The sequence below is a fragment of the Grus americana genome, chromosome 17 (assembly GCF_028858705.1).
Source record: "Grus americana isolate bGruAme1 chromosome 17, bGruAme1.mat, whole genome shotgun sequence".
Classification (NCBI taxonomy): domain Eukaryota; kingdom Metazoa; phylum Chordata; class Aves; order Gruiformes; family Gruidae; genus Grus; species Grus americana.
The window spans coordinates 758,242-785,258 of NC_072868.1; the positions used below are offsets into that span (position 1 = coordinate 758,242).

Consider the following 27,017-nt stretch of genomic DNA (forward strand, 5'->3'; position numbering starts at 1 on the left):
TCTGGGATTCTCTCTGGTCTTACCAGTGACTTTTCCTGGCGATTGAGGTGGATTTCGGTCTTGATCAGTGAGGTTTGTAGGGTAAACGCTGTGAAAGAAACGCACAGAAAGATGAAGAGAAATCATCTCCTGGTGTTGCTGCCTAGTGTGCACACCCGTCTTGGAGCAGCTAACGTTTTCTCTGTGTATTGATTTGTCTTCCTGACAACTACGCTAAACTCCCGGTAAAGTCGGGGACCACGGAGGCCGGGCAGGCTGCCTCGGCACACCCAGAGCTGGGTCAGCCGCCGGCCTTTCATGTGGTAGAGCTTTTCAGTAATTTTGCTATGAAAAGTGCGTGGTTTATTTCTTCAGTGAGTTGGGATGCTTTTAGCCAAAAGCTCAGGCTTTTTCCTTGTTTACCTCCTGCTTGGGAAATGCAGCAAATGCTTTTGGGGTTGGAGAATGGGAGGAGAGGGGTGGAGATGGTTCACTGTGGTTGTGCAAAGCGTCCTGTCGGTCTGTGCAGAAGTCTCCAGCACCCCTCCTGGCAGAGGGCTCCTCGGGGGCAGGCACATGTGGTTGTATTTGTTAGATGTTTGTCCCTGACCCCTTCGCTTGTAGGGCTACAGATGCTTGGCAGCTTTTTGGCAGATAAAGGTGCTGCCTTTATCTTTTTAACTGGTGGGGGGTCAGTTGGATTAGGGTGTTGCCAGAAGAGAGGGAACCTGAGCTCGGTGAGTATTTTCCCGCCGTGAAGCGTTACTGTTGCTTTTGGGCCTTGTTCAGGTGACGGCGCAGGAATAGGTGCCGCCTTACCTCCCCTCGCCCTTTGTTTACCTCGCTCACGCGGGAGCTCGGCTGTGCTGCTTTGCAGAGAAATTGTTGTTTTGGTCCAGCTGTTGAAGTGTGAGGCAATAACAGCATATTTTTGCTCTGGGAGTAAATTCTTACTGGAGTAAATAGGTGGTTTCTCTCGACGCTTCTGGCCTCCAACTGGGTTGGTTTTGTTCAGGGCTGCCACTGGGTTCCTTTCCCACTTGTTTAGTGGAAAATCGATTCTTCTTCCACTACAAAGCTTAACGTTATTGTCTGTTTGCTTTTGGAAAGCTAATTCTGCCCATCGTTCCTGAGTCAGTACAGCTGCTGAAACTTTTGCAGGTCCTTCAGGAGCAGTTGGATGTACTGCTGAGTTTCCTTCACTGCAGAGATGGGAAGTGTGCAGCAGGGGTGGGGTGAAGATGATTCAATGTTGCCCCTCGAGTGCTTCAATCTGTAAAGCGTGATAACTAGTAGGGTCGCATCCTGTCAAAATGTCTGCGTGTACCTTGTGCAGCAGAACTGAAAAGCATGTATTATTATTCTTCGGATAAAAGCCAAAGTCAATGAGAGGACTTGAAGAAAGACTGATCTTGGTTTTTTTTCACTTTCATGAAGTTTGAAGCCTGTCCCGCAGCTGTGGCTGGTTATTTCTGCCTATCGTCTTGTTCCTCCAAGCAGAAACGTTGATTGCCCTGTGGCTGAGAAGGCGCTTGCAGCCCCTTGCCGGGGGCTAGTACAGATGTGTTAAACTAGCCTGTGTGAATCTGTGAAACTCAGGCAGCTCTTGTGCTGTTTGTTTCTCAACGCTCATAGTGTGTGAATAACGTGCAGCTCTTGCGGAAGGTGCTGTCAGGGTCCCTCATTACCTTGTTCCGAGCGCTGCTGTCTGGTTTGGCAACGTACGCCTTTTTAATGGCTTGAGGTTACCTCTCCCTCTGTTGTCCTGCATGTTGGCGTTAGGGGAGAGTGGCTCTGTCTAAGCTGCTGGTCTTCGAGCAGCTGGGCCTGGATATGCCGGTGTTAGCACCGGTGATCAGTGCTGTGGGAATTTTCAGGGTCTGTTGATTTCTAGTGGCTTGGTAGAGGAGGCTCTCAGGGGAATGTCTCGTTTTCCTGACTGGTTTTTACCATATTTCTTTAACAGGAAGCAATGCTCTACCTCCCCCCCCTCAAAAGTGTAATCTCAATAATTTTTAAGATTTAATCTTCCTTGAGAGATCTTTAATATTTTCTCAAGAGCTTCTCCAAAGATACAAACTTTTACAGGTGGATAATATAAAGTGTTTTACTTTAATGGTTTGTGTTATTTCAAGAGGGGTTTGCACAAGCCAGTGAGCTTGTTTTTGTGAGATGGCAAGCCTGAGAGCTCGGCCGCCAGAGCAGGCCTTTGTTTTTTGCATGAAGCCTGTCTCGGGTTCGCAGAGATAAGAGCTAAGTATCTTGCACATCGGTGTGCAGGAGAAGGTTGCCCGTGCGAAGGAGGGGAGAGGGTTGATCAGCCTTGCACTGCGAGTGAGCCCTCGGTGCAGGAATGCGGACTCGGTGTTTTGGGTCTGGAAAGCAGGCGCACGTAGGGAGGCTTCTCTGAAATTGTCTTAAAGAGACGCTGGCAAGCCCAGTGGCTGGATGTCTTACCGGGCTTCAGGGGAGCCGCGGGGGCTTGCTTCCATTGCTCCTGTAAGTAGCAGTGAAAGCATTTCTCCTCTCATCCCCAGTTTCCTGCTTGGGACAGCAGAGTCAGCCTCTGGTGTTGGTGACTTTGCCCTGGTCTGTGAAAGTGGAGACAGAGCTGTTGTTGGGAGCCAACAAGCTCTGTAATGGTCAGGGTTGAACGGTCTACGTGTAGTTGAGTAGCAACGTTTGCTATGGACAGCGTTGGTGACAGCATGCAGGGTTTGTTTCAGCACCCTAAAACCCCATGAAAACAGAGTTATACTTTGCCCTGGGAATGGTGGCAATGTTGGTGCCTGCACTGCCACCGTGGTGGTGGTGGGACCAAAATCCTCTAAGAAAGTGCAGGGCCCTGTGTCGCAGCGTGCTGCAGGCGCTGTGCTGGGCAGTGCCTGTCCCAGCCAGCCTCCAGTCATCTCAGGCACCAGCCCTGGTGGAAATAACAGAGCTGGGGAAAGCCGACCAAACCATCGGCAAAAGGGGGAAAACGTGGTGCTGTGGGTGTCAGCTTGCGACACGAGGAGACTCTGATTTTGCTTTCTAATATCTCAGGCTGGTGCAATATGTTTTGCGTGTGATAGGACAATGCCTTCAACTTTCCCTTATATGGGAAAATCTGGTATGCAGCCTAGCAATCTGCCAATATGTGGCTATTAATTTTTAGCATTGTTATGTTGGATGTGTCCAGTCAGCCTAAGAAGTAGGAAATACCTGGGACGCTGTGGCCAGGCTTTAATGTTTGAGGCAGATCCCTGACAGATATCTGGGGAAAGGTTGTGGCCGTGCTCTGGGGAATGCCTGAGCACGCTCGGCTCCTCGGGAAGTCAGCTAAAAGCTGGGAGAGTTTGGTGCCTGGGTGTAGGGCTCCTGCCCTTGGGCCCAGTGCTCAGAAGGGAGCCGGGGCCCTGGGTTGTGTTGGCACCGAGGAGGTCGGTGGAGCACCTGACCCGTCCTTTGTGCAAGGACCTTCCCTCTGTGGAGGAAGTGCTGCCTTGAGGATAAGGGGTGCATGCTGTTTCCATACCGCAGGCTGTTGCCTCTAGGGGATTCCCAGCCCAGTGAGTATAAATCCTGCTCTAACAGGAGCAAAACACTCAGTCCAGAAAAGAAAGTGAGAAGTGTGGGAACCGAGTCCCAGTCCCTCTTTGTTTTTCATGTGGGCGCTGGAAATGTGTTTGCAGAGGTGTGTTGGGTACAGATCAAGAAGTGCGGGTGTTATCGTGATGATGAGACGTTGGCTTGGCCGTGGGGTGCACATCACATTTTCTGGCCCTGTGAGGGACGCTGCTCAGCAGCAGTCTGACGGTGATATTATTAACATCATTCCTAGGAGGTCCAGCATATCTTCTGCAGTCCTGCCTTTCCCTAACTTCATGCAGCCCTAATGTTGTACTAGTATAAGTAGTGTTACCTCGTTGGTTGGGGGTGGTTTTGGGTGTGGGGTTTTTTGGTTTTGTTTTTTTAAATTGTGTTTTAACTGGTGAGATTAAATTTAGATCTCTTCTGGTGAAGCTTTCTGACGCTTGTCTGGCTCTTTCTGCCGTTTGGCTCTGTTGTTATGGGAGTTGGGGTTGAAATGCAGGTATCTCATTGCTTCCTTTTGGGGTGACTGTGCCGAAAGCAGAGAAATTTAAGCTTGTCAGTGTCAGTTTGCAGAGTATTTGTGTTTCCTAAATGTTTCCATAAAAGTGTGGGATCTATGGAGCCCTGCTTTGTGTTGGAGTAAAAGGAGGCAATATCTGGGGTGAGGCTGGTGTTAACCCAGCCGCCTGAACTGGGTTGGGGAGCTGCACGTCCCTCCTAACGTGCATGTTATTGCAAGGGAGGGACAGGTGGGCAGTGGAGGGGCAAAGTTGTGTTGTTCAGTGCCTTTATGTGGTCCTAAACCATGTGTCTAAATCGCGGCCTGGGAGCTGTTGCGCAGGAACATAGGTGGGATGAGGGTCCCCAGGGGCCTGTGGGGGAAGCGCAGCCGGCTGCGGTGCCGGTGCCGTGTCCCTGTGGCTGGCTTGCCGACCTGTGCCTAGGGAGAGGAGCTGGGCACTGAGGGATGCTAAAACTCCCTGGGATGCAAGACCCCCACCCCTTCCCCCAGGAGGTCTCTCATTTGCATTTCTTTGAAGGCGGAAACAGGACTTCAGCTAATTGAAGGACTTTAGCTAGCAGGCCTTCCACGTTAGCAGCCGCTGCTGAGAATTTGGGACCCTCTGTATTGCGCTAGAAATAAGATGTTTGTTATGTGGACATAGTTGAGTTTCCTTCAAAAAAAACTTCCAGTTGTTAAACTTCAATTCAGAATTCATAAAGGTAATTAGATAACTAAGTTGGTTTATGTACTTTCTGGTTTTCATTTTGCGCTTTAACTTATGCTCGTGGCTACCTTTGAAGGTGAATTCCAGCGTTAGCAACTTGCTAGCGTGCTACACACAGGAACAAGGGTGATGCAGTTACAGGGGACTTTCACTTTTTTGCCATATAGGTAGGTGAAGTATTGGTTCTTTAAGAAATATTAATGCCTTGTTATATATGTGCATCGAGGCAGAATTAAAGTTAGTCCTAGGTACAAGAATAAACATTAATGCTTTGCTATAGACATGCTGTGAAAGCTGCTATTTGTGTGAGCCACTGCCTTGAGTTCTCTAGTTCTTGTGCGCAGAGCACCTTTAACCCTGTTTCATCCGCTTTGGTTGAACTTAAAACATACTTCAGATAAAATGAAGCTTAAGTGTTAGGTGTCTGTTAATCGAGGATCAGAGATGAGAGTGCCATTCTTTCTTGATGACTTCCGTATATGTGCATGGTGCATCCTTGCTGTACCCTGTGCTGGCGTAGCCTGGGAAGGAGAGCAGTGGGGTGTGGGAATGCACAGCGTATTGCTCTTATTTGTATGCTTCTCTGCTTGTTGCTTTAGGGCAAGCAAAGCCCTGTTTCTCAGTGATCTTTCTCAGTCCCCGTAGGGTGCCCCTCACCAGGGTATCTGAGCTTTTCCCGGCATGCATTTTTGTGCATACATAAAGGCAGGTTTCTCTCCTCCACCGCAGACAGCAGAGACTGTGCTCTGTTTGTTCTCTGTGCGGTGATGTTGTGGGGAGGCTGACTGAAGCAAGGCTTGTGCTTACTGTGAAGGTGCTGAGGTTTGTGGTTACCCTGATTTCTTCAGAGAAGTGGTTACAGATTTGTGGGCCAGTCACAGTGACTGCTCCACCTCCTTGCTCCGGAGGGTGAGAATTTCTGTCTGAGAATAACATTGCTGTTTTGGAGTTGGGCCAGTCCCACATTGTGCTTTGAGAGTGAGGACCAGGGTCCTGATTCCGGAAAGCAAAGGAGGGAGTGGGTCACTATGGGCGCAGGCTCTTTGAAGCTTTAGTGGTTGTAATTTCAAGGAGAGTGGCCTCTCCAGGAGCCCTGTAGCGAGGTGTGGCTTTGCAGGCTGTGTGTGTTTGAGTAGGTACAGCTGTGCCCACATCTGACAGGGCATAGCACACTGTCTGTGGAGATGTGGTTATCTGCAGAAGCTGCTCTCTAGTTTTCAGACAGGCTCTCTGTTGGCAGAGCATGACGTTAGGGCTGAGGAGTTCGGGACAGAGCTCCTAAACCCTTTCTGGGATCTAGCTCTACCTCCTGCTCTTTCTTCCACCCTGAGCTGGGAGAGGGAGATGTTTGACACAAAGCAGAAGTGGATTTCTGGACCTTGTTGCATGCTGCTTCCTCCAGAGACATCTGCTGAAGGAGGGGGTTAGAAAATGAGTGGCTCGTCCAGGTATGGAGGAAGAGATGTGGAAACTGTGTTGGCATGGACTTCTGATGGGTACGTGCAGTAAGAGTGGGCTAGGACATGGGTCTGTGGGACCTGTGCTCTGCTTTTGTGTCTAGAGTTTGCTTGCATGGCCTTTGTGTTGCTACATGTCCAAGGAGACTGATGTCTGTAGGCTGGTCAGGCAAGCAGGGACAGGAGTCTCTTGGTAGTGTGGTGCAGTGGATTGCCACGTGCTTGCCTGCTGGCTAGCTGACCCTGTGAAGGTGGTGCTGGTTGGCCAGGGGAGTCCCGGACATGGTGGGTGTCTTCTGTGTCTGTGCCCTGAATGAGCGCAGCTTGACTCTGGGAGAGTCCCATAGCAGCTCTGCCTGTGTGCTGTTTGAAGGGTCTTGATCTGCTCTGAGGTCCCAGCTCTGCTTAGAAAAAGGGACTCTGCAAAGATGGTGCTCTGCGGTCAGTGTGGGTGATTGCAGCTTGGGTGTGTGCTGACAAGGAGGGGTGTGCTGTGCTCCCTCCCCGTGCAAGTGTTGACCTCCAGCCTGGCGAGGCTGATGCTCCCTCCACAGCTCCCTGAGGTGGCCTCTCACTGAAGGGCTTTGAGCTGGGACAAGAAGGGGCTACCTCTCCATATGTGCTTTCGGTCACATTTTATGTGCAGCATGTCTGGGCAGGACTCTGGGTACTCACTGTTTAAAAGGCTACCCAAGTGTATTAAAGAATTGCCTGTAGCTGGGGAGGAAACCAAACCTGGTGTTGCTGAACTCCAAGCATTTGCACATGAGGAATCGATGAATTTCTTTTCAGCACTTCTCTCTCCCTCCCGTGGTGGAGTGTTTCTTGGGATGGTGTAAAAGATAGAAATGCGAGGAAGCATTGAGATGATTGAGAGGAATGTCTCCTTACAGATGGAGACTGTTGTTCAAAGTAGCTTTAGCTGAGATTGTGGAGAACTTGTATCCCAGAGAGTTAACTTCAAAATAAACTGGAACCCCTTAGAGGTTAACGTCAGGGGGTTACAGTCCTTGCAGAGCAGAGCAGCTGAGATGTGTGTAAGGATGTGGACCTGAGGACTGTGGGGGAGCGGCACTGCTTGTGAAGGACATGCTTGCTTTGTGTTGCACCGGGAGAGTTTGCTACGTTTTGCTTTCTCTCTCTGTTCTTTAGACGCTTGGGAAATAGGTCTGATGCTTCAGTATGCAGGTTCTCAGGCCTGGAGAACAGCAGACTTCTGTCTGTTGCTATTTTGGGCCGAGGTTTGCTAGTTTCTCTTAGGATGTACAGGCAGAACAGATGCTGTGAGCTGTGGGACCTCACCACCTCATGCAGTAAACTCTCAGGCTGTGGTTGTTTGGGATGTTGTGTTCCTGGGTGCTGAGGAACAGCTTGGCTCCCCCAGTGCCTGGCACTGCCACAGGCAGGGGTCTTGCCAGCCAACCCTTCTGCCCCTGCCTGGACTGCAGCGCTGACAGGACAGGTGCAGCATTTGCGTGTGCAGGAGCTCCTCCCCAACAGGGCAGCATCCAGCAGGTGACCTCTGTAAGCTGGTGCTGGAGATGTCCTGTACCTGGGGACTGAGCAGCGTAGCAAAATCTCCTTTTTCTCCTGGAGTTCCCTTCTACTCCCCCTCCAACCTTCACTGCGTGAGAGCATGGGCCAAGCTGAGCTCCCTTTGTCACCCAGGTTTTGAGACCCTGAGAACCAGGATGGCAGTGCTGCCTAGCCCGAAGGAGGGCTGCTCACTCATCACGCACTGAGATGTAGCTTGGGATCAGCCTTCCAGTGCCTGTGCTCGGGAACTGTGGCGTGAGATGTGGCCATGGTGGGCAAAGCAAGGCTGGCCCTGAGCTTGCTTCGTGGGCTGTACACCCCTTCCCACTCCACCGCCTGTACACAGACAAGGCATTTGGCGGAGCAGCGGTGTCCATCCTGCTCGTGAGGCTTTGGAAATGCTTAAAATGCTGACTGTGCTCTTGTGGCCCAGCTGCTGGTGGCTTGGCCACGTTTTATTCAGCTCCTGGCTTGGATGTGTTTCTCAGGGCATGTTCCCATGGGCTGCTCACTAGATGAAGCAGGGGGAGGTTGGTAGGAGGGTGCTCTTCATATGTGTCTACAGGCAAGTCTGGAGGTGTGTCGCAAGTGCTTCTTCGTCCTCTCCATGGCCCTCCTGTGAAGGCTGATTTTTATCCCCATTCTACAGTTGGAAAATAGAGGCACAGAGGGCTCCGATTGCCTTTGAGGAGCGGTCTGCAGTGTGGCAAAAATGTTTTCTGACAGCTTGAGTTTGCTGTGCAGGATATTAGCAACAGCAAGAGGGGAAGATCTGTGCTTTCAGGAATGCCGTCTCATTTTTTGGCCGTCTGCCTTGGGATAGCTTGAGTTCAGTGCTCTTCGGTGTGTAGCTCTCAAGCAGTAACCTTATAAAAGGTTCTTTGAATTGGCCGGCTGTCAAGGTCTACTGGTTGAGCTGGCTTTTCTACACCTTTCGTACTAATAAAGGTGCTGTGGGCTAAGTGATGTGCCTGGTGGCATCTTTACAGGGCTGGTGACCTTGAGGATGGACTTGGGCAGCTAAGTGAAGTTCCAAGTGCTTGTGCATGAGAAATAAAAGGCAGCAGGAAAATGTGCAGAGTGTGCAGGGCGCTAGTTTCTGCTGAAACCTCTGTATCCCTCCTGATAGCTGGAGAGCGGCTGGGTGGCTTGCCCTGTTGCAAGAAGCCTCTGGAGCAGCTGGCAATAACCCCTGTGCTCCCATGGACCCAGTAATTTGGAAAAGGCTTTACTTACACTACTGGGAAGTCTGGCTCCTCATGACTGGTCCAGGAAGCTGATAGGAGCTGTGCCCACGATCTCCTTTCTGCCCAGGGGTAACAGCCAGGCACCTCAGAGAGGAGGGCCTGCTTCCGGCACCAAGAATGTGTCCTCAGAGCTACTTTGCCCATTTCCATATAAAAACGTAGCTAGGGTTGCACTGTGACTCTGACCTGAGGCTTTGCACAGTCTCTTTGGCAGCCTTAGCACATACTCCCCTTGGTACGCGAGGCTCCCTGCCTTGTGGAGGAGCAGATCAGGTGTACAGTCCCAGGCTGAGGAAGAGGAGTTGCTCACCAGGCACCTTCTTGGTTGCCAGCAAGCTGGTCCTGCAGCTGTATTGAGCTGCCATTTCGAGGAGCATGCTGCTGGTTCCCGGCAGGCGAGGAGAGAGGCTGCGAGCTGTCTGCCTCCTGCCCGCAGCGGGGTACCAGAGGGGTAGGAGAGCTGTGCGGGAAGCTGCGGAAGTTGCCGTCTGCCATAGGCTTTATTGGCCTGCACAGCTCGAGACTCTCCTGCAGCACGTGGATACAGATACTGCGTTTTCCCTTATTTAAAAGTAGGAAATTGATAGGAGAAGTGGGAAGGCTTTATGGCCACTGGTGCAGTCTGTTTCCTGGACCACCCATTCGTGTCCTTCCTTGTTGGCTTGCTGGTCAGCATGCTGGGGCTGGTGAATAAGTGGAACGAAAACTTGGCATTGATGATGGAGAAATGGCTTGTTAAGATTTGGCAGACAGAGCAGCTAAGGGTTAATTTGGCTTGTGTGGTGGCCTGGGTTGAATGCCACACCAGAGCGTGTTTGTGTTTAACATGGAGCAGAGGTCTGGAAAATGCCACATCAGTGTGATGGGCTTTGCTGAAGTGGCAGGAGCTTAAGCTGGTGATGCTCTTGACAGCGCATGCGAGTCGTGCTGGTGGGGTGCTGCCCCACAGGGAGCTGCTGCGGCCCCCTGCGTGTGCAGGAGTGGTGCGTGTGTTCACGCACGCACCAGCACACCCTCACCCGTGAAATCCTGGCCCTCAGCACTGCTGGGGGCGGGGGGGTCAGGGGCCTGCCACCCATGGGAGCCCAACCTGCTGGGTGCCAGCTACAAGGCTGGGCAGGTTTGGCCTGCCTCCCTTCTCTCTTCCTTGTCTGTGTACGTACTGAACTGTAGACATTTATTTTTCCTCTGGTTTTTGCCTTGCTGATGTTAAGGATTAAAATCCACTGTCTAGGGCTTATGAGCAACTGTTTGGAGTGAGACTCTTGGCCTGCTGATCAGAAGACAACAGACGTAGGCTTGAGAAACCTGTCTCGTTCCTGGCAACTCCTGCACACGAGGGCAGCAGGGTGATGGTGTGGGGAAGGGGGTGCAGCTAACGCTGGGTGCATCGCCACTCCGCAGACAGCTGCCTCTCAACCCCCAGTGCCAGTTGGGAGTGGTGTGTCCCCTCATTTTGACCTGTCCATGAAGGTGATGAGAGATACATTTTAGGGGGAGCTCAGACCTGTTTTCCCTCTCTTTAGCAAACAAGCTGGAGTGCTGTGTCTTCGCGTGCACGCTGGCTGGCCAGGCGTGGCTTTGCATTTTGTGATGTGCCTTCGCTGAACAAAACCGAAGCTGTTCCCAGCCGTTCTGTGGCTTTCTCTCAGCTTATGCTGTTGGTTTCTGCTTGTTGCTGTGCTCTCTGGAGTCTAAGCCAGCCCTCGGTTCTAAGCCCCGTGGCACTGTGCAGCTTTGAAATAACGGCTGAAGGTCATTGTGGTTATGGTGTTGGGTTAGGAGCTGCATTTGAAAACTCTCCAAAAAGGAGCTGTTGCCGTTTTTGCCACGTGATCTTATCGTGAGAGTCATGAAGCGTAGCTGACTGAAGCTGCATTACCAGGGGCTGCATCCAGCTTGCGTGTGCTCTCTTGCTTGTTGGGTGCCAACAGAGCATCCTCTGTGCACAGGCAGCGGCACTGTCCCAAGTGTCCCTGGGGGGTCTCTGACCTGGCTGTCGCTTCAGGGCTGAGAGCCTGCCTGGGAGAGCTGGGGAGCAGAAGTGTGGTGCTGCGCAGGCTTTTTGGAGGGGGAACGCTGTGCAGCATTGCTGTATTCCTTGTCCCATGGAGCAAGTGGCAAGGAGGTTGTGGCTATTTCTTGCCTGCCTGTCAAAATCTGGTTGCCTGTTTCCCTGTGGGGTGGTGGAGTTGGGTGTCCTGGGAAGGCTCTGCCTGGTTTGCCTGACAGGATTGGCACTTGCACTGGGTGTCCTTGTCAGCAGATCTTCAGGCTCCCCTTGCTCCACAGGGAACACAGTTAATTTCTCCCCCCCCCCCCCCTTTTTTTTTTTTCCTAAAGATTAAAATACTTTAAGGACAGAAAATTGCTTGGAGCACAGCTGTGACTCCCCTGGAGCTGGCCGTTGGCGCAATGCTCTGCCTGGCCTGCCCTGGACACATGCACTGGCCCGAGGGCTGCTTCCTCCCTGAGTTTGGATTATTCAGACCTCTTTGTATGCTCCTTTCTCCCTTTCTTCCTTTGTCCTGCCGTGCGTCCCGCTCAGGGGAGCAGGGCCTGTGCCGCCTTCCCATCGGGGCCAGGGAGCAGTGAGGGAGTGTTAGGGCAGCTCTGAAATGAAGAGCATTTGGCTGCTCAGCGAAGCCTCTACGTTTGGGATGCTGAAGGGATCTTGCATTCTGTAGCTGTGTGCGCAGCAGAGCTGGGAGGCTGCCTCTACTTGGGAAGGAAAAAATGTATGCCGTAGCTGTCTCTCAGCAAGCTCACAGGCTCCCCAGCCCCCTGCCTCGCTGCTGCTGCCTCTCTCTTCCTAAACTACTAGGTTATTTTTAACTTGGAAAAATTACAACCCAAGATTTGCATTCTCTACCCCCAGCGGAGGGCTGGAGGCAGGATGTGGGGGAGGCACTGCAGAGGGCTGGGAATGCGGCTCACCGCTCGGGCAGGCCTGTTTCCAGGGGCTCGTGCCCCCTGCAGCACTCTGCCTGCCGGGCTCCGCATGCTCGACGAGCTGCGAGGCTGCGCAGAGGGGAGGTGGAGAGGCCGCTTCTCTGCTCGACGCGGCTGGAGTTTCAGCTTGGATTCCCATGGCGAATGCACGGAGCAGCTGCAGACACATAAACAAATCCTGCTGCAGCAGGCTGTGGGGAGAGAGCTGGGCTGCCAGGCTGCTTGCATGACAGCCTGCAGACGGGTGGCTTCTGACGGGGGCTGGATACCTCCTTCAAAGAGTATCCCACAGAGAAGCTCTCGGGTGATTGAGCGTGTTGTGGAGGAGCAGCTGGCTGGGTTGCTGTTTTGCCCAGCAGAGGAGGCTTTGCTGGGCCACGCAGCCCTCCCAATTCAGCTTGCTGAGAGCTGGTTGGGAGGAGCCAGGGAGAGAAGTGTCACTCTTGTGCGGTATTTCTCCTTCCCCCTCCCCTAGCTCTGCCCCTTCAGTGTTTTGCAGGCAGTTGTCTTGTCAGTGCTCGTCTCCCCTGCCTGGATCTCCCTGAGTGAGCAGGAGCACCTCTCTAAATCCGGTGGCAGGGCGATGTTTCTGCAGAGCCCTTTCTCCGTGCAGCCCACAGGAATGTAGTTGCCTGGGTCCCTCTGGATTGCACCACAGATACTCAGGCTTCAAGCTCCGGTAGCTCTGCCGGCTGAGACGTGTCTGTGCAGCCCTGCCTGGAAACAGGAATTGATAAGGTAGCAAGAACCAAACAGCACCAGGGGACTGCGGATGTCTCTCTCTCTGCTGTTTGGTGCCTTGGAGAAGGGTGTTGGTCGAGCCAAGCGGATGAAGGACAGTGCAGGCTCTGAGTTCTGCTCTCAGTCTGTCCCAGCCGGACCTGCGGGTCCTCTTCTGCTGCTCACCTGCGGTGTGGATGCATCAGGTAGGGAGAGTGGCTGTCTGGTGCCTGGGCCATGCTCGGTTGTCCTCGGGCTTGCTGTCTGCCTTGCCAGCAGCAAAGCTACTGAGGGTGGAGAGTGCTCTGGAGGCCCCTCTGATGGGCAGGTGCTGCTGGGCCCTGGGGACCTCTGCTCCAGCTTGCCTGGGGGAGCCTGCCAGAGCCCATCAGTCCTGGGTTGTCCTCTGCTCCTCTGTAGTACTCCTAGTGATTAGGGCAGGAGTAGCAGGGCAATGCAGCAAACCTCTTGGCAAGCAATGACCAGTACTTATTTCCCCCAGATGTCTTCAGGCAGACGCAGGCAGCCTTGCTCCTTCAGGAATGATTTGTGTTTGCTTGCCAAGACTGGTCCCTTACCCCCAGCATACTGGTCCAGCTTGGCCCAACATACTTCTGGTCAGTGTGCTGATGCAAGAGGCTCTCCAGGCTGCAGGATGGGGAGCGCCATGCGATGCTGATGCTGTTCCTGTGCCTCTGACCAATGCCAAGTAGCAGGACTTTGGGAGTTTCTGCTGGAGCCGCAGTATTAATGCCTCGGCTCTGCAAAGGCCTGAAAGGTTTTGCACAATGCCTGACCATGATACAAAAATGATGTGGCTCAGTGTCATCTCTGCACATAGGGAGTGGCTACTGACTACTGTCCCCTTTCCTGAAGGCTGTAAGGTTTGTTGTCAGGCATGAGACGTGGCTCCTCCATGTTTGAGCCAAGGGCTGCTGCCACAGTGACAGCAGGCGGTGGGGAGCAGAGCAGCTCTCAGGCAGCTGGGGCTGGAGCAGCACCCGTTCCCCCCAAAGACCTGCTTCTGCAGCTTGTGTGAGGCAGTGGGGCTGTCCCCCCACCCCAAAATGGTGTGTACACACAAGGACAGCTGCCGACTCTGGCACAGGGGTTGGTGGTCTGGGGCAAAAGAAAGACCAGGACCCTTTAAGTGTGAGACAGTCTTCTGAAAGCTCTTGGTTGCCCCATTGCCTGATGCCCTTTGTTGCTGTCTTGTGTTTGGAGGGCTGAGCAGGGCCCTTGTGCTGTGGTTGTGGGAGCTGCTTGCAGCTCTGTGCTGCTGGGAGCACTGGCTCCTGCTCTAGAGAGATCTGAATCTTCTTGTCAGCCTGTATTTTGGCCTCTGCCAGCCTTTCTCAGGGAAGGTTAGCACATCTTCTGGTACCAGAGCAGCTGGGGTGTGCTGAGCCTCCCTGGCTCCACCTGGGCTAGCTGCAGTCCATGAGCCTGGCTTGCTGCTGGCCTGGAGGCCTGGGCAGCAGGTTTGGTCCTAGCACCCTTGACTAATCTCCTCTTTTCCTTCAAGCTATGCCCAAACACTGAGGAGATAACAGCACTTCCTGAGGTGCTTCAGCAGAGCAGACCTGCTTGTCTGAAAATCAGTAATTTCGTGGCATGGCTGTGCAATTCTCCTCTCAGAGAGGTATCTCTGCCTTCCTGCTTGTCCTTTGGGGCTGCATGTGCCTGTTGGGGATCTGTATTTTCAAGGGATCATTCCTGTAATCAAAACTATAGCAGGGAAGGAGAGAAAGGCCCCATATGTTGAGGAGGTGAGCAAGGCTTGCATCCCTCATCTGGAGATGAGTGTCACCAGAAGTCTGCTGACAGATGGAGGTCGGACACTTCTTGATGCCTCTATCTCAAAGGAGCTGCTTGCAGTGAGATCTTGTCCTTGGCATCTCCCCCAAGCCTGTTGTGCTGTGCCTGGTGCTGCTCCTGCGCCTGGGAAGGGGACCCTTGGGCTGTGGGGGGCACGGCTGGCAGACGAGGTCAGTCTGCAGAGTGGGGTCAGTGCCAGCTAGTTTGGGGGATGAGTGAGAATGTGTGGAGCTGGGTATACTGTTCTAGAGTACTTCTCTGGTTTCTAATAAGCAGTGGGGCCTCCAGCCTGAAGTGTGTGGGTCCTCTTCCCCTTGAATGTCTTTGAACAGCAGAATGAGTTCATCTTCCAGTCTGCCATGTAGGAGAAGTGGCTGGGAAAACTGCTAATCTCTAAATGCTGGCTTTTAGCACCTGGTGAGGGTGAGCAGCTGAGGCACGGACCCCAACGTGTATCTATGGTATAAGATCGTGTTGTGAGCCTGCAGTGTTGCTGCGCGCTCCCAGTTGGCAGTGTGCTGTTACCTTGGACCGAAAGCAGTTGCTGGAGAGGCTCCTTGCCTCGGCCACGGTGCAAGGCAGGCTGTGCTCCTGCCGGACCCGGCTTCCTTTGCAGGTGTCAGGGGCTCTCACTTCTGGCCTGGGACCCAAGTATCCCAGACACCTACTGAGAAGCAAATGCAATCTCTTCGCTGGATTTTTATCACTTCATTGAGATGTGGTGTGCATGTGCAGGGTGCTGAGTGGCTTGGTTGTATCAGGGAATGTTTGCCATGGCTGTGGTCTGAAAATCAGAATTGAAATGTATTGTGCACGTCAACTTACAAGTGACTGTTCGTGGTGCCTGTGGTGGCAGTCCAAGGCTGCTGCCCATTTCTGCTCTTTGCTGCTGCAGCAGCTTTGGAGGGGCTTTGGTGCAGAATTCCTACTCAGAAAGTGAAAAGAAAGAATGCAGGTTTTCTCAATGTATTATCACCAGTGTTTCTGGCACATAGGTGGACCTGCCCACATGCACCTGTGGGTGCTCCTTGTCCTTCAAGAAGTGGTTTGTGAGCACCCCTTGTCCTTTGAATCCCAGCTCCTGTTGTGCTTCATTCTTCCCTTGGAGAAAGCTACACGCGCCTTTTGTTCATCGAGGATCGGCAGTCTCTAAGGACCTGCTGGTTGGGTGTTGATTTTTGTTTTAACTGCACACATTGTTTCCTTGCTGCAGCTTATCTCTACAGATAAAATCTGTTCTTTTTCCCCTTTGAAGAAGGAAGCCACCTGCCTCTCGCAGGCAGCTGAACATGGCACTGTACTGCAGGGATGTGCTCTAATAAAGTAAAAAAATTCTCATCCGTGCTCCTGTGCTGAATAAGGAGCTTTCTTGGGCAAATGCCATCAGTTTCTGCAGATGCTGAGGCCGCTGCTTTGTCTGAGTTTGTAGCCCTTTTGACTGTTGGTGACAGGCCTGCGGACATGACCTGGGGGGGAACAGGCAGGGCTGTGCTCACGCGTGCCCCAAGGCAGCTCCAGTGCTCCCGCTGGCCTCAGGGGAGCTTCTGAGCCACAGCTGCCGCAGGCACAGCTGTGCCATGGCACGGGGGTCTGCGTGCACCCAGGCGGTCAGAGAAGAGAGGGGAGGGCAGGGCTTGGATATAGGAGCCAGGGGAATGGAGCTGGGAAGCGAAGGCAAAGCAAAAGCAGGACTGCGTTCAGAGCTGCTGACTCCCACCTTCCTTGCCGTGCTGCAGATGTGATTTCCCTGCAGGAAATGAAAGTTGCTCTTTGGATAAAGGCTATGAATAAAACTTTCTGAAGCGCCGTGGTATGTCTGTGACTGAGGGGCTGTTGGAGCATCTGTTCCTTTGGGACACAGAATGCTTGAAGGGGTATTGGTGAAAGTCTGCAATGGGAGAACGCCAGCCTGTGCTCAGAGATTGTACTTCCTATGTCTGAAGCCACCTGGGGGGCTTGTCCTTGGTGGTGGTTGTGTGGGTATCTGGGGAGCAGGTGCAAGAGTGGGGGAGAGAGAGGGGCTGAGGCAAGGCTGGATGCATCCCTAGGGGGAAGACGAGGCAGCCCCTGTCCGTGCCATGTGTCTTACAGGTTTTGGGGACTGTTCCCAGTTTTTGTGAACCATAGAATCATTTAGATTGGAAAAGACCTTTAAGATCATCAAGTCCAACCGTTAACCCAGCACTGCCAAAGCCTACCACTAAACCATGTCCCCAAGCACCACATCTACACATCTTCTAAATACCTCCAGGCATGGGGATTCCACCACTGCCCTGGGCAGCCTGTGCCAGTGATGGACAACCCTTTCGGGGAAGAAATTTTTCCTAATATCCAATCTAAACCTCCCCTGGCACAACTTGAGGCCGTTTCCTCTTGTCCTATCGCTTGTTCCTTGGGAGAAGAGACCGACCCCCACCTGGCTATAACCTCCTTTCAGCCTCCTTTTCTCCAGGCTCAACAGCCCCAGTTCCCTCAGCTGCTCCTCACCAGACTTGTGCTCCAGACCCTTCACCACTCAGTTGCGCTTCTCTGGACACGCTCCAGCACCTCAATGTCCTTCTTGTAGTGAGGAGCCCAAAACTGAACTAAAGCTTCATCCCCCTGCACCATTCCACCAAAGTGCTTGTCCTGCTGGGACCCTGAGAACTGGCCCTGTTTGGCTGATCCTCACCTGTGTATGTGTTATATTACATGGAGGACACCTTTTTGTCGGGTATCTTGGTGGCCAATGAACTTATATTTGCCCAGCCTGTTTTGGCGATGAACTGCAAAATCAAGTGGAGTTTCAGGTTTGAGAGCCTACCAGCAGAGTCTCCTGAAAAGCAAGTAGGACATCAACTGAGACCAACTTGGATGGTGCAGTCATCCCATTGAATAAGTAACCTGTGGGCACAGTCATCTTGTTAACACATGCTACGTTTTCAGCTTGTTGGCTGCAGAGACCATCAGACTTGTGGGCCAGTCTAATTACAGCTTGTTCCCGCAAGATACGTTTTAATGTAATTCAATCTTAGGTGGTGCTGGTGCTCTCTGTGATGAAGGTCCTCTGCGCAGTCGGAATAATCCTTGTCTAGCTCTCGCTGTTTTGCAGTGCAAATCTTTGCAGTGCCTCAGGCTGGCTTTTTTGTAAGGTTTCAACAAGAACGGATGTTGTTTTTGAGGACGAGGTTACAGAAAAAGGCAAAATTTGATCTTTTACCTGTCCTTGTAAAAATTCAGCCAGCCTCTGAAAACAAACATTTGATTTTAAAAAATGCTGTTTGTCACTGTGCTCTATTCCCTTTGCACCTGAATGAAGGAGGGCAGAAGCCTGTTACTGCGAACTGTCTTTGTGTTACCTTAAATGGGGGAGTTGTCTTTCTCTCACACTTAGTCCTCATTCTCCTGCTGAGCCTTAGACAAGGACCCCTAGGCATTGCATGGGTAAAAAATTTTTCCCATCCCAAGTGTCTTGGCAGCTGCCTTCCAGCCTCACTCCAACAGCAGCTCTCATCCCTCAGTCCTATCCCTGGCCTTCATTTTCTTGGGAATGGGTAGACACGGCCCTGAAGCCATGCTGCAGACCCAAACTTTTCCTAGCATGGGTCTGCTGATGGCGATTCCATTTGGCAGCCCCCTCCAGCCCTGCTCTCTGCAGCTCCTGGCTTTCTCTCACCCCTAACTCTCCCTTTTGGGGGAGCCGTAGAGTGGGCTGCTGAGCCGTTTTCCAGACCAAAAGTTTCTCTAAGCCCCAGTCTCTTTGCAGGCCTCCACTTTGCTTTGGCAGCCCATTTCCATCCCTGCTCTAATCTCTAGGCTTTCTCTTTCCATTGGTGTTACCCTAACCCTAGTTTTATAGCTGAACCTTTTGACAAGACCTACTGTACAAAAGATGATTCCCAGCCAAGGTCTCTTGGCACTTAAATAATCTTTGGTAGCCCATTTCTAACCCTGTTCCAACAGAAACCCTACGCTTTCACTTTCTGTCAGCCTTAACCCTAGTCCTTGTTTTCCATCTCAGCCTTTGACATGGAAACCCAGATGAAAGACTTCTCCCAGCCCAGCTCTCTTGGTAGCCCCTGCTTGGCTGTTGAAGCCCCAGCCCAGCCTCAGCTGTAAGCTCTCTCTTTCACTCAACCATAACTCATTTTTTGTGAAGAACTGTAGGGAAGACTGCTAACCCATTGCTTGCACCAAAGTTTTCTCTCAGCCCAGGACTCTTGACAGCCCTCACGTACCTTTGACAGCACCTTTCAAGCTTTGTTCCAGCAATAACACCAGGCTTTCTGCTTCTCAACCCAGACCTCCTTTGCTTGCTGGGCTGTAAGGAAGGGCCCCCCGGCCATTTCCCAGCGAAGGTGTCGTCTCCCACCCCAGCTGCGAGTGTAACCTTTCCTTTCAGCCCAGAGCCCGACCCAGGAGCTGTTTTCCAGCTGAGCTGCAGGGAAGGCCACTGAGCCATTTCCCAGCCCAGATCTCTTGGCAGCCCCTCTTCCTTTTGACAGTCCCTTTCCAGCCCCACGGGAGCTCTTGGCTTTCTCTTTCTCTGAACCCTAACCCTAGTTTTCCAGCCGAGCCTTAGCCAAGCCCCCCAGCCATTTCCCTGATGAAGGTGTTCTCCCAGGTGAGGCCTCTTGCAGCCCCCGCTCGAGCCCTCCCTTGCCCTGCTGCACCTCTGGGTTTTCTTTTTCTTAGCCATAACCATTATTTTCCTGGGAAGTCATCAAGAAGTCTCCTACTGATTTCCCGGACCAGTGATGTCTCCCAGTCCAGGTCTCTTGGCAGCTGCCAGGTACTTTTGCAGTCCCTTTCCAGCCCCACTCCAGCTGCAGCTCTGGACTTTATTTGTCTCAGCATTATCCCAACCCTAATCTTACGGCTGGACATTGGACAAGGTCACCCTTGGGAAAGGTTTCTGCAAGCCCAGGTCTTTTAGCAGCCCCCACTTTCTTCTAGTGAGCATTTTCCAGTCCCTCTCAAACTGCAGCTTTTGCCTTTCTCTCAACTGTAACCGTAAATCGTGCAGCTGAACCCCAGACAAGGGCTGCCAGATGAGTCTTCTCCCAGGCAGCTCCCACTTTGCTTTGGCAGTGCTTTTACAGCCCCGCTCCCCTGGCTGCCCTGTGCACCCAGAGGTCCCGTTCCCCAGGCTTGCCCGTAACGCAGAGCAGAGTTGAGGTCAGCTGGGGTTTCTTTCCTGGTACCGTAAAATTTTGTGAGCAAATTTCTGGATTTTTTTTTTTTTTAAGTCAGAAAACTGCTATTTCAAAGTTGAGTGGTCGGACGGGGATTGTGCAGCATTAAGTCACTTCCCTTTTTCCCCTTCCTTCTCATTCGCTTTCAGGGGGGTGGCACAGTGGCCGTGCCTCCTCCTGTCTGCAGGGCTGGCGAAGGATGCGGATGCTAGCACAGACAGGCTGCTCCTTCCCAGTTTTGGATCCAAGCTTTGGATTTGGATTCTGGCGTTGCTGCTAGCATGCAGCACTGGTGGGCAAGGCTTTTCCCGTGGAACAGCTGCCTACAGAAGTTCAATTAATAGTGCTTGTGCAACCTTCATTGTAGCATTTTCAGGCTTTTGAGCGCTTCCATTGGTGTCCTTTAAATATCCTGAGATGTGAGGTGGTGTGGTTGAAATGCATCCAAGGTCCCTGAGCAGCCCAGGCTCCTGGAGAGGAGGAGGAGAGGTGCTGGTCTGTGGGGTGGAGCATAGATGTTCCTGCTGCCGCCCAGGCGTGGAAGCTCCAGAGCTGGCATCACCCACTGCCGTAAAGAGCATCTTTATGGGCACAGCTAAGTTTGCAGCCTGTGAAGTAGTTTTAGAGCTCTCATGTGGCTTTTAAAGCTGACCTGCAAAGATTTCATGAAAAAGGAGCCAACAGCAGGTTGCTGAGTGCCTCTGATGAGGGGCACGAGTGCTGAGGCCAGCTCTGACCCCGACGGCCCCCTCGGAGCATGGCCAGCAGTGCTGCGTGCCCCTTGCACCAGGGCTGCCGGGCAGCGGCCTGGGAAGGAGCTGCTCTCTGGTGCTGCGGGAGGGCAGGTGGGAGATGTCAGGATTGTGCCTCTGGTGGAAAATCTGCTTATTTTATATTTTCCTGGTGTGAAACTGCAGCCTCTGAATCTGGGGAATTGTTTCAAAAAAGCAAGTCTGAGGTTTAAACCCTCTTTGAAACCCTTTCCTTTTCTTGGGAAAAACAAGACCTTGAAAGAACGTAACAAGCTGCAAGCTCTTCCTGCTGCCGGGCTGGGTGCCTGGCACTCTGCCTCCCCCTGAGTGCTGTCCCCTCGCCCAGCAATGCTCCCAGAAAGCTGAAAATAGTTGGTGCTTCCCATCCCTGGGGCAATTATTCGATCCTCCGCAGCTGATCCGAGCTATTCTCGGAGCTAACAGCTGGCCCGGGTTGGGGGCTGCGCACCCCCGGAACCCCGGCTGGGTTCTGGAAGGAGCACGCAGTATCTCGGACTGTGAGCTGTCTCCCGGCGAGCCCCGTTAGCAGCCCTCGGTGCTGGACTTCCCATGGTGGCGCCCGCTCCTGCCGTGCACGTTCCCACATGCGCGGGCTCGTTCGTGCTGCTGCCTGAAGACCTGCAGTGCCCAAAAGGAGCTGGATGTATGAGCGAACTTCACGCAGAGCTCACCGTCACACAAGGTGATGAGATGAGTATTAGAAATTATTTATTCTTCTGTGGTAATATCAAACGCCATCAGTTTTGGAAGTAGGGTTATGGGGGCTGACACATGGTTAGTATCTGTCCAGGAGCTTCGTGCACCCCTAGCTGCTGCATCAGGATTTCCCTCCTGGTTGCTCTTAGCCTGAAGGCTAGGAGGTGTGTGTTGCAGCAAGCGCCTCTGAGACAGACTGAAGCAGCAGAACAATGCTGCTTGCTGTGGTTACAAACCACTAGCTATGCAGTATGTAAATGAAATTAATATTAGAGAACATTGTTTGAGACACTGTTGTCTTTAAAGTTTCAAAACCTGGCCAAAAATATGCTTATCTCATTAAATTGGGGGACTTTGGGTTGTGACTTTGAGACTGCTATGGGATATGTCTGAGGTTGTTTGAGAACTGTTTGGTGGGCCAAGGGGGACCCTGAAGAGCTGCTTGTTTTCACGCTGTTTACCAGTTGCAGGCAAGCTAGCATTGTAACTATTTTTGCAAACCACATGCTAGGAATTCTTTGGTGTCCTGTGGCAGTTTGTCTTCTAGATTTCCTGCTTCCAGCACTGTGACTTGCAACATTTCTTACAGCCTTTGGTGTTGCAGGGTTTCTCTACAGGCCTCACATGCCGTCGCAGTGGCTGTGTGGGAGACGCCGCAGGCGGGTGCCTGTGGGGACGCTGGGCGTGCTTAGAGGGTTCTGCCACCCAGCCCTGCTGTTGGCCCAAGGACTTCTCAGATTGGATGGGGACAGGGATATTTAGGACATGTTCAGCTCTTTGGGTGGATGTTGGCCTGAGAACAAAGTCTGCCGGGTCAGCCTGACCTTGCAGTAACTCCTCCGGGTAGGTCAGACTCACAGAGGGGCTGTGAAATGCTCTCCTGGGCTGGCCCCTGCTCTGGGCCGGCAGCGTGGCCGGGGATGCGCTTCCGGAGGCTTAGTAAAAGAGCCAGGGATGCTGTCTCGCTGGGGGATGGTTCAGCGCGGTTGGAGGAAAAAGGCTGGAAGCTGTTCTTGGTGGGATTGGCTGCTGGGGACTGGCTGGGGACCTCCTCTGGGCAAGGCGCTCTGAAGCGAGGTGTGGTGACACGCTGGGCAGGGTCCCAGCGTCTCCTGCGCTGGACAGACAGAGCTGGAGAGGAGCTCTTCCTTGCCAACTGCACAGACATCTCCAAGCCTTCCCCAGCCTCCTGGGGAATAGGGAATTTGCCCTATTTGCTTGTCAGCTCTTGAAGGCATCAGATGTGCTGTGAAATTGCTGATCACCCCAAGCAGAGTTTTGTCTTGGATTTTCCTGGGGATGAGTGCAGAAAGGGGGAGTGCCGTATTATTTTCAGCTTCAGTCCTCTCTGACTTCATGCCGGCCTTCCTCAAAGCACAGCCCCAGGCATGCACAGCAGCGACAGAGAGCCGGGGTCCAGCCGCGTGCGGCACTCCTTCTGGGTTTGCAGTGTGGGGCTGCCTGCCTGCCTGCTCTTTTTAGCTCCCTACACAGGATATAAATATAACATAAAATAAAGGAAGAGAGAAGCAAGATAGGTGCAGAAAGCCAAGCTTCCTGTTCCAGCGCTGGCCCTCACAGGAGCTCGGGGGAGAGCTGCGAGAGGAGGCTCTCCAAAGCACAGAGGAGCAGGGACATGCTGTGTGACACATGGATGGCCCCAACAGGAGCCTTGATGTTGAACGGTGCCATAGCTTGGCTGTTGGAAGATGTCTGGGGACAAGGAACGCGCACCCAGGCTGGAGCATCAGCTGGGCAGCGAATTTCAAGGGAATGTGGTGGTTTAAAACAATGGAGGAAGGTGTGGAGAGAACTGCAGCCCATGTGAACTTGCCTCTCTGAGGTGGTTCGATCCCGTCCAGGTATAGTCTGAGCACCTACTGCTTCATTTCCATGCTTCAGAGCTTTTTACAAGCCAGGAAGGATGTGCTGCCTGTGTAGCTGTAAAATCCTTGCTGGGCACATGGGAGACTGTGCAGAGGGTCCCCTGAACACCCTCAGTTCGCCATTGAGTTTGCAGAAGTGCACTCTTACCATGGGATGTTGGGAGGGACCTGTGGGACACCTGGAGCAGTAATAGGAAGGTCCTGCAGGCAGCTGGGCAGGGTGGGACCCTGAGGAGCTGCTGTGGCCAGCTCCCTTGAGCAAGCTAGTCCTACCAGCCGTGAGTCCTGCTTGCCAGGATCCTGCGCTTGGGCTTTGCATTAGTTCCTTTTCTGCTGTTCTCAGGGATGAATCTAGCTACTACTTGGGTGCTGTGTGCTTGGTACCTGCTCCCACCACGTACAGAAGGGTGTACCTGCTGCTCCAGAACATCTCCTGGCTCTGCTTCGGCCAAGTGCTTCTCATTCTCCTCGGTGGGTCTCTGCAGGCTGGGTGCAGAAGTGTGTGTTTTGTAGTCTAATGATGGTGTGGCAGCTGCATGTATAAATGGAGTCCTCAGTGCTCTGCTTATGTGGCCTGGCTTGTGCATCAGTCACGGGTTGCACTTGAGAGTGAGTGCACAAGTGTGCATTTTGTTTGCTCAGAGCTATATTTTCAGCAGATGGTGTTGAGCAAGAAACTGGATGCTGTGGTGTGGAGACATGTTGTATGGTGGAAAGTTTGGAAAGGCGCTTTGGCTTTTATGCCAGGACCCTCCTCTCCTCCTGACATGCAACAGGACGTAGGCAATGGCCGTCTGTCTTTCCATCAGGTACGATCTTGAAAAGCATCCTCCGTGGCAGCCCATGGTGATGGCTCTGGCCTGGGCAGTGCCTGTGGCTGTCCGTGTTGGTGCTGACAGGCAGTCCTAGCACACAGCCACTCCTGAGCATGGTGCCCTCAAAATGTTGTTTTCCTTTGTCTCTGCTAACGTGAATGAGTTAATGTGCTACATGGGCGGCACAGCACGGCCAAGGCTCTGCGCTTCACAGGCTCCAGCATGGATGCCCTGCAAGTGCTGTGGCTAATCCAGGCCAAGACAGGCTAGCTCACACTTGCCTTTGGGTATATCCCTGTTACCACTGTAGAGCTTTATTCCTTTTCCTTCATAACTTGACCTCCTCTCCCAAACTTGGCTAGCAAGTTTGTGAAATGCATGTTAAAAGTTCTCTAGCCCTGGAGAAGATCTGTCTCTACAGGTTGACTATTCTGGGCCACTGCAGCTTCTCCTTGCCTTTGCTCTCAGTTCATTTTCAACACCCATTTTTTTCCTCCACCTGAAGATCATCTTGAGAAGATATTCTCCCATTTCTGAGGGAAAACCGAGGTGAACCACTCTGCGGGGACGTGCGCTGATGGAGCTGTGTGTACAAATGAGATAGGTGATCGCTCCCTGCAATGAGCTGTGGTTGCTTTCACAGAGGGCTTGTATGTATTTGTGCCTGCAGGACTGGTGTTGGGGGCTGCGTGGCAGGAGCGCTGCACATGTCCGCAGGATTCTGGGAGCACGTGAGCTGTATGTTAGCGAGCCTTGGCCTTGGAACTGGGAAAATCAATCCTCCAGCTGCAGAGGAGAGCCTGGCCACTCTGTGGGAAGGCTGGTAGAAGGGGAAGAGCACATGGCCACTGCTTGGTCTGGGGTTGGTGCTGGCTCACATGTGGAATTTCTGATAATGTTTTTGGCTTGTGCGCAGATGCTGCAACTCCTGGAGGAGCCCAAGCAGGAGCAACAGGAAATACTGGCATGATGTGGACTCTGGTATAGGGATGTCTTGCACTTTCAGAACAATAAATAATAAATCCAAGGGAGGAGGATAGTAACCTGATGTGCCCCAAATTGTGTAACTGAAAACGTCATTGCTAGCAGCAGATGCTTTGTAGAGGCCGTGCCACAGCGAGTTGGTCTGTTCCTGTAGAGGGACAAAACACAGCTTTCAGCACTGCTTTGCTTGTCTCTTGAAATGCAAACGAGACAGCTCCCGAGTGCATGGTCAGCCTGCCAGTGTGGCGTGCCATGTTGGTCTGCTCACTGCTTGTGTGCAGTGTCCAGTGCCGGGGGTTTCAGAGGAGGTAGTACCACAACCTCCCGAAGGAGGACTTGCCTTTGGCTGTGGCAGCCTTTGGCAGGTGACTGCCTGGTGCTGGGGGTGCTGCAGGCTGGCAGCACTGGTGTAGGACGTGCGTCAGTTATCTTGGGTTAAAAAGGCATAAAAACTTGAGCACGGAGAATTAAAACTCCCGACAGTGGCAGTAAAGCTGAATCTAGCAGCCTGGAGCACTTGCATGATGTGCTAGTGAGAACATGTTGATCTCCATATGAAAACCATAAGCTCATTTAGAAAATTGGGCTGTCTCATTTGAGATTAGAGTTTCTCTTTAATCTGCAAATACTTAATTAACATGGAAATGGCTAGTTAAATGGGGTTCTCGATGTATATATCCACATGCCAGTGTGGTGGTGCTCCCTAGCAGGTGGCGTGTTTCCCTTCAGGATGCTGGACAAGTTCCTGGCTCTGAGGCCAGGCAAGATGCTCTGGATGCAGCAGGCAAAAGCAGGCCACAGCACTGGACAGACATGAACGTGTCCCTTTCCTCCTCTCCAGCTCGTCCCCTAAGAGGTGATGGCAGGCCGTGCTTGCTCCACAGCATTGTGAACAGCACAATGTGCTATAAATGCCCCAGGTTCCCTGGTGTCTGGATTCACAACTGGCTGCAGCAGCTCTGCGCCCTGGCCGGCACAGAGTTTAAGGCAGCCTTCCACAAACCAGGATGGCACATCATGCCTGGAGCTGCAGCAGGGCCCCGTGAGGACCTGGGGTGCTGCCATCCTCACGGGGTGGCCTCTTGCTGTGGGTAGCTCTGTGTGCAGGCAGGACACCAAGTGCGCTCTCCTGAGACCTGCAGGGACTTGGTGAGGCCTCTCCTTGCACATGGTCAGAGCAGGTATCTCTTAAACTGTCTCCTCTGGGTCTAACTGTTATCCCAGCCTTGTTTTATCAAGGCAGACACACACGTTGGCTTCATTGCTATGCATATACATGGGTGTACGGTGGGGGTGATACTGTCATGTGCCTGTCGCCAGCCGGAACAAGATGATGCAGCATAGAGAAGACCTGTCTGCTGGTGATTTGGGACCACTGCTAAGCGTGGGACTGTCCTGCCGTGGGGCTGGCCGGGCCCTGGCACTGCTCGCTGTGCCAACCGTTGGGCTCTGCCAGCGGTGGGACGTGAACAGAGCAGGTGATGCCTGGGTGGAGCTTGGCACGTTCAAGCTGCTATATGTGGAGATAGAAGAAGGAAGAAAGACCTGTAGATGTTTCCTCCTGGCTCTTTGGGAGGGAGCTAGGTGAGAGGAGGGTCTGCCTACTCCTTTCCTGCCTGTCCTTGCCAGCTGTGGCCTGTGCGGAGTGCTTTCGGGGCAGGGTCTGTCCTGGGCTGTGGCCTGTGGTGAGGACTCCTGGGCAATTTCCCTGCCAAGGGCCAGAGCAGCTCCATTTGCAGCTGTGGGCAGCCTTTGCTGCCTAGAGGAGGGGGGACACGGCCCATTAGCTGCCTCCTGCGGGTGGCAGAGTGGGTGCTGTGCGAGGCACCTCCCCGGGTTCGGCTGTGGTCTCCCACAGTTCACCCACGGGTGTGAATCTGAGTAGAAACAAAGGTGTGTGCCGAGAAGTGACTGCACTGCTTCTGACACAGAGAAACCTCCTCCCGTGCTCTGCTCTCCCGTGTCCTTTCTTGAACCTGTGCCCTCATCCCCTCTCATCCTGGTGCTCATTCAGAGCGTGCCAGAGGGCTGGCCAAGAGCTCCCTCCCCATTGCTGTGTGCCAGTGCTGCCGGACGTGGCTTGGCTAGCCCAGCGGCTGGGCTTCTGCTGTGCCTCTTCCAAACCCCTAAAGCCAGGGGTGGTCTGCAGCCTGCCGCATGCAGGGAACTGCAAAA

General features: G+C 52.9%; 1 protein-coding gene across 4 annotated transcripts in view; it reads left to right on the forward strand.

Moving 5' to 3' along the window:
• Nucleotides 1-27,017, forward strand: part of CHD6 (chromodomain helicase DNA binding protein 6) — a 90,808-nt gene that overhangs the window by 1,202 nt on the left and 62,589 nt on the right. The window contains exon 1 of one of the 4 annotated variants that reach the window (XM_054845813.1): nt 3,467-3,530. The exons of 2 other annotated variants lie outside the window; for them this stretch is intronic. In XM_054845813.1, coding sequence (XP_054701788.1) covers nt 3,482-3,530 — 49 coding nt within the window. In that variant the 5' untranslated portion in view covers nt 3,467-3,481. Of the gene's footprint in view, nt 1-3,466; nt 3,531-11,613; nt 12,903-27,017 lie in introns of those variants that run through there. One more of the 4 variants, XM_054845817.1, reaches the window with a different exon arrangement.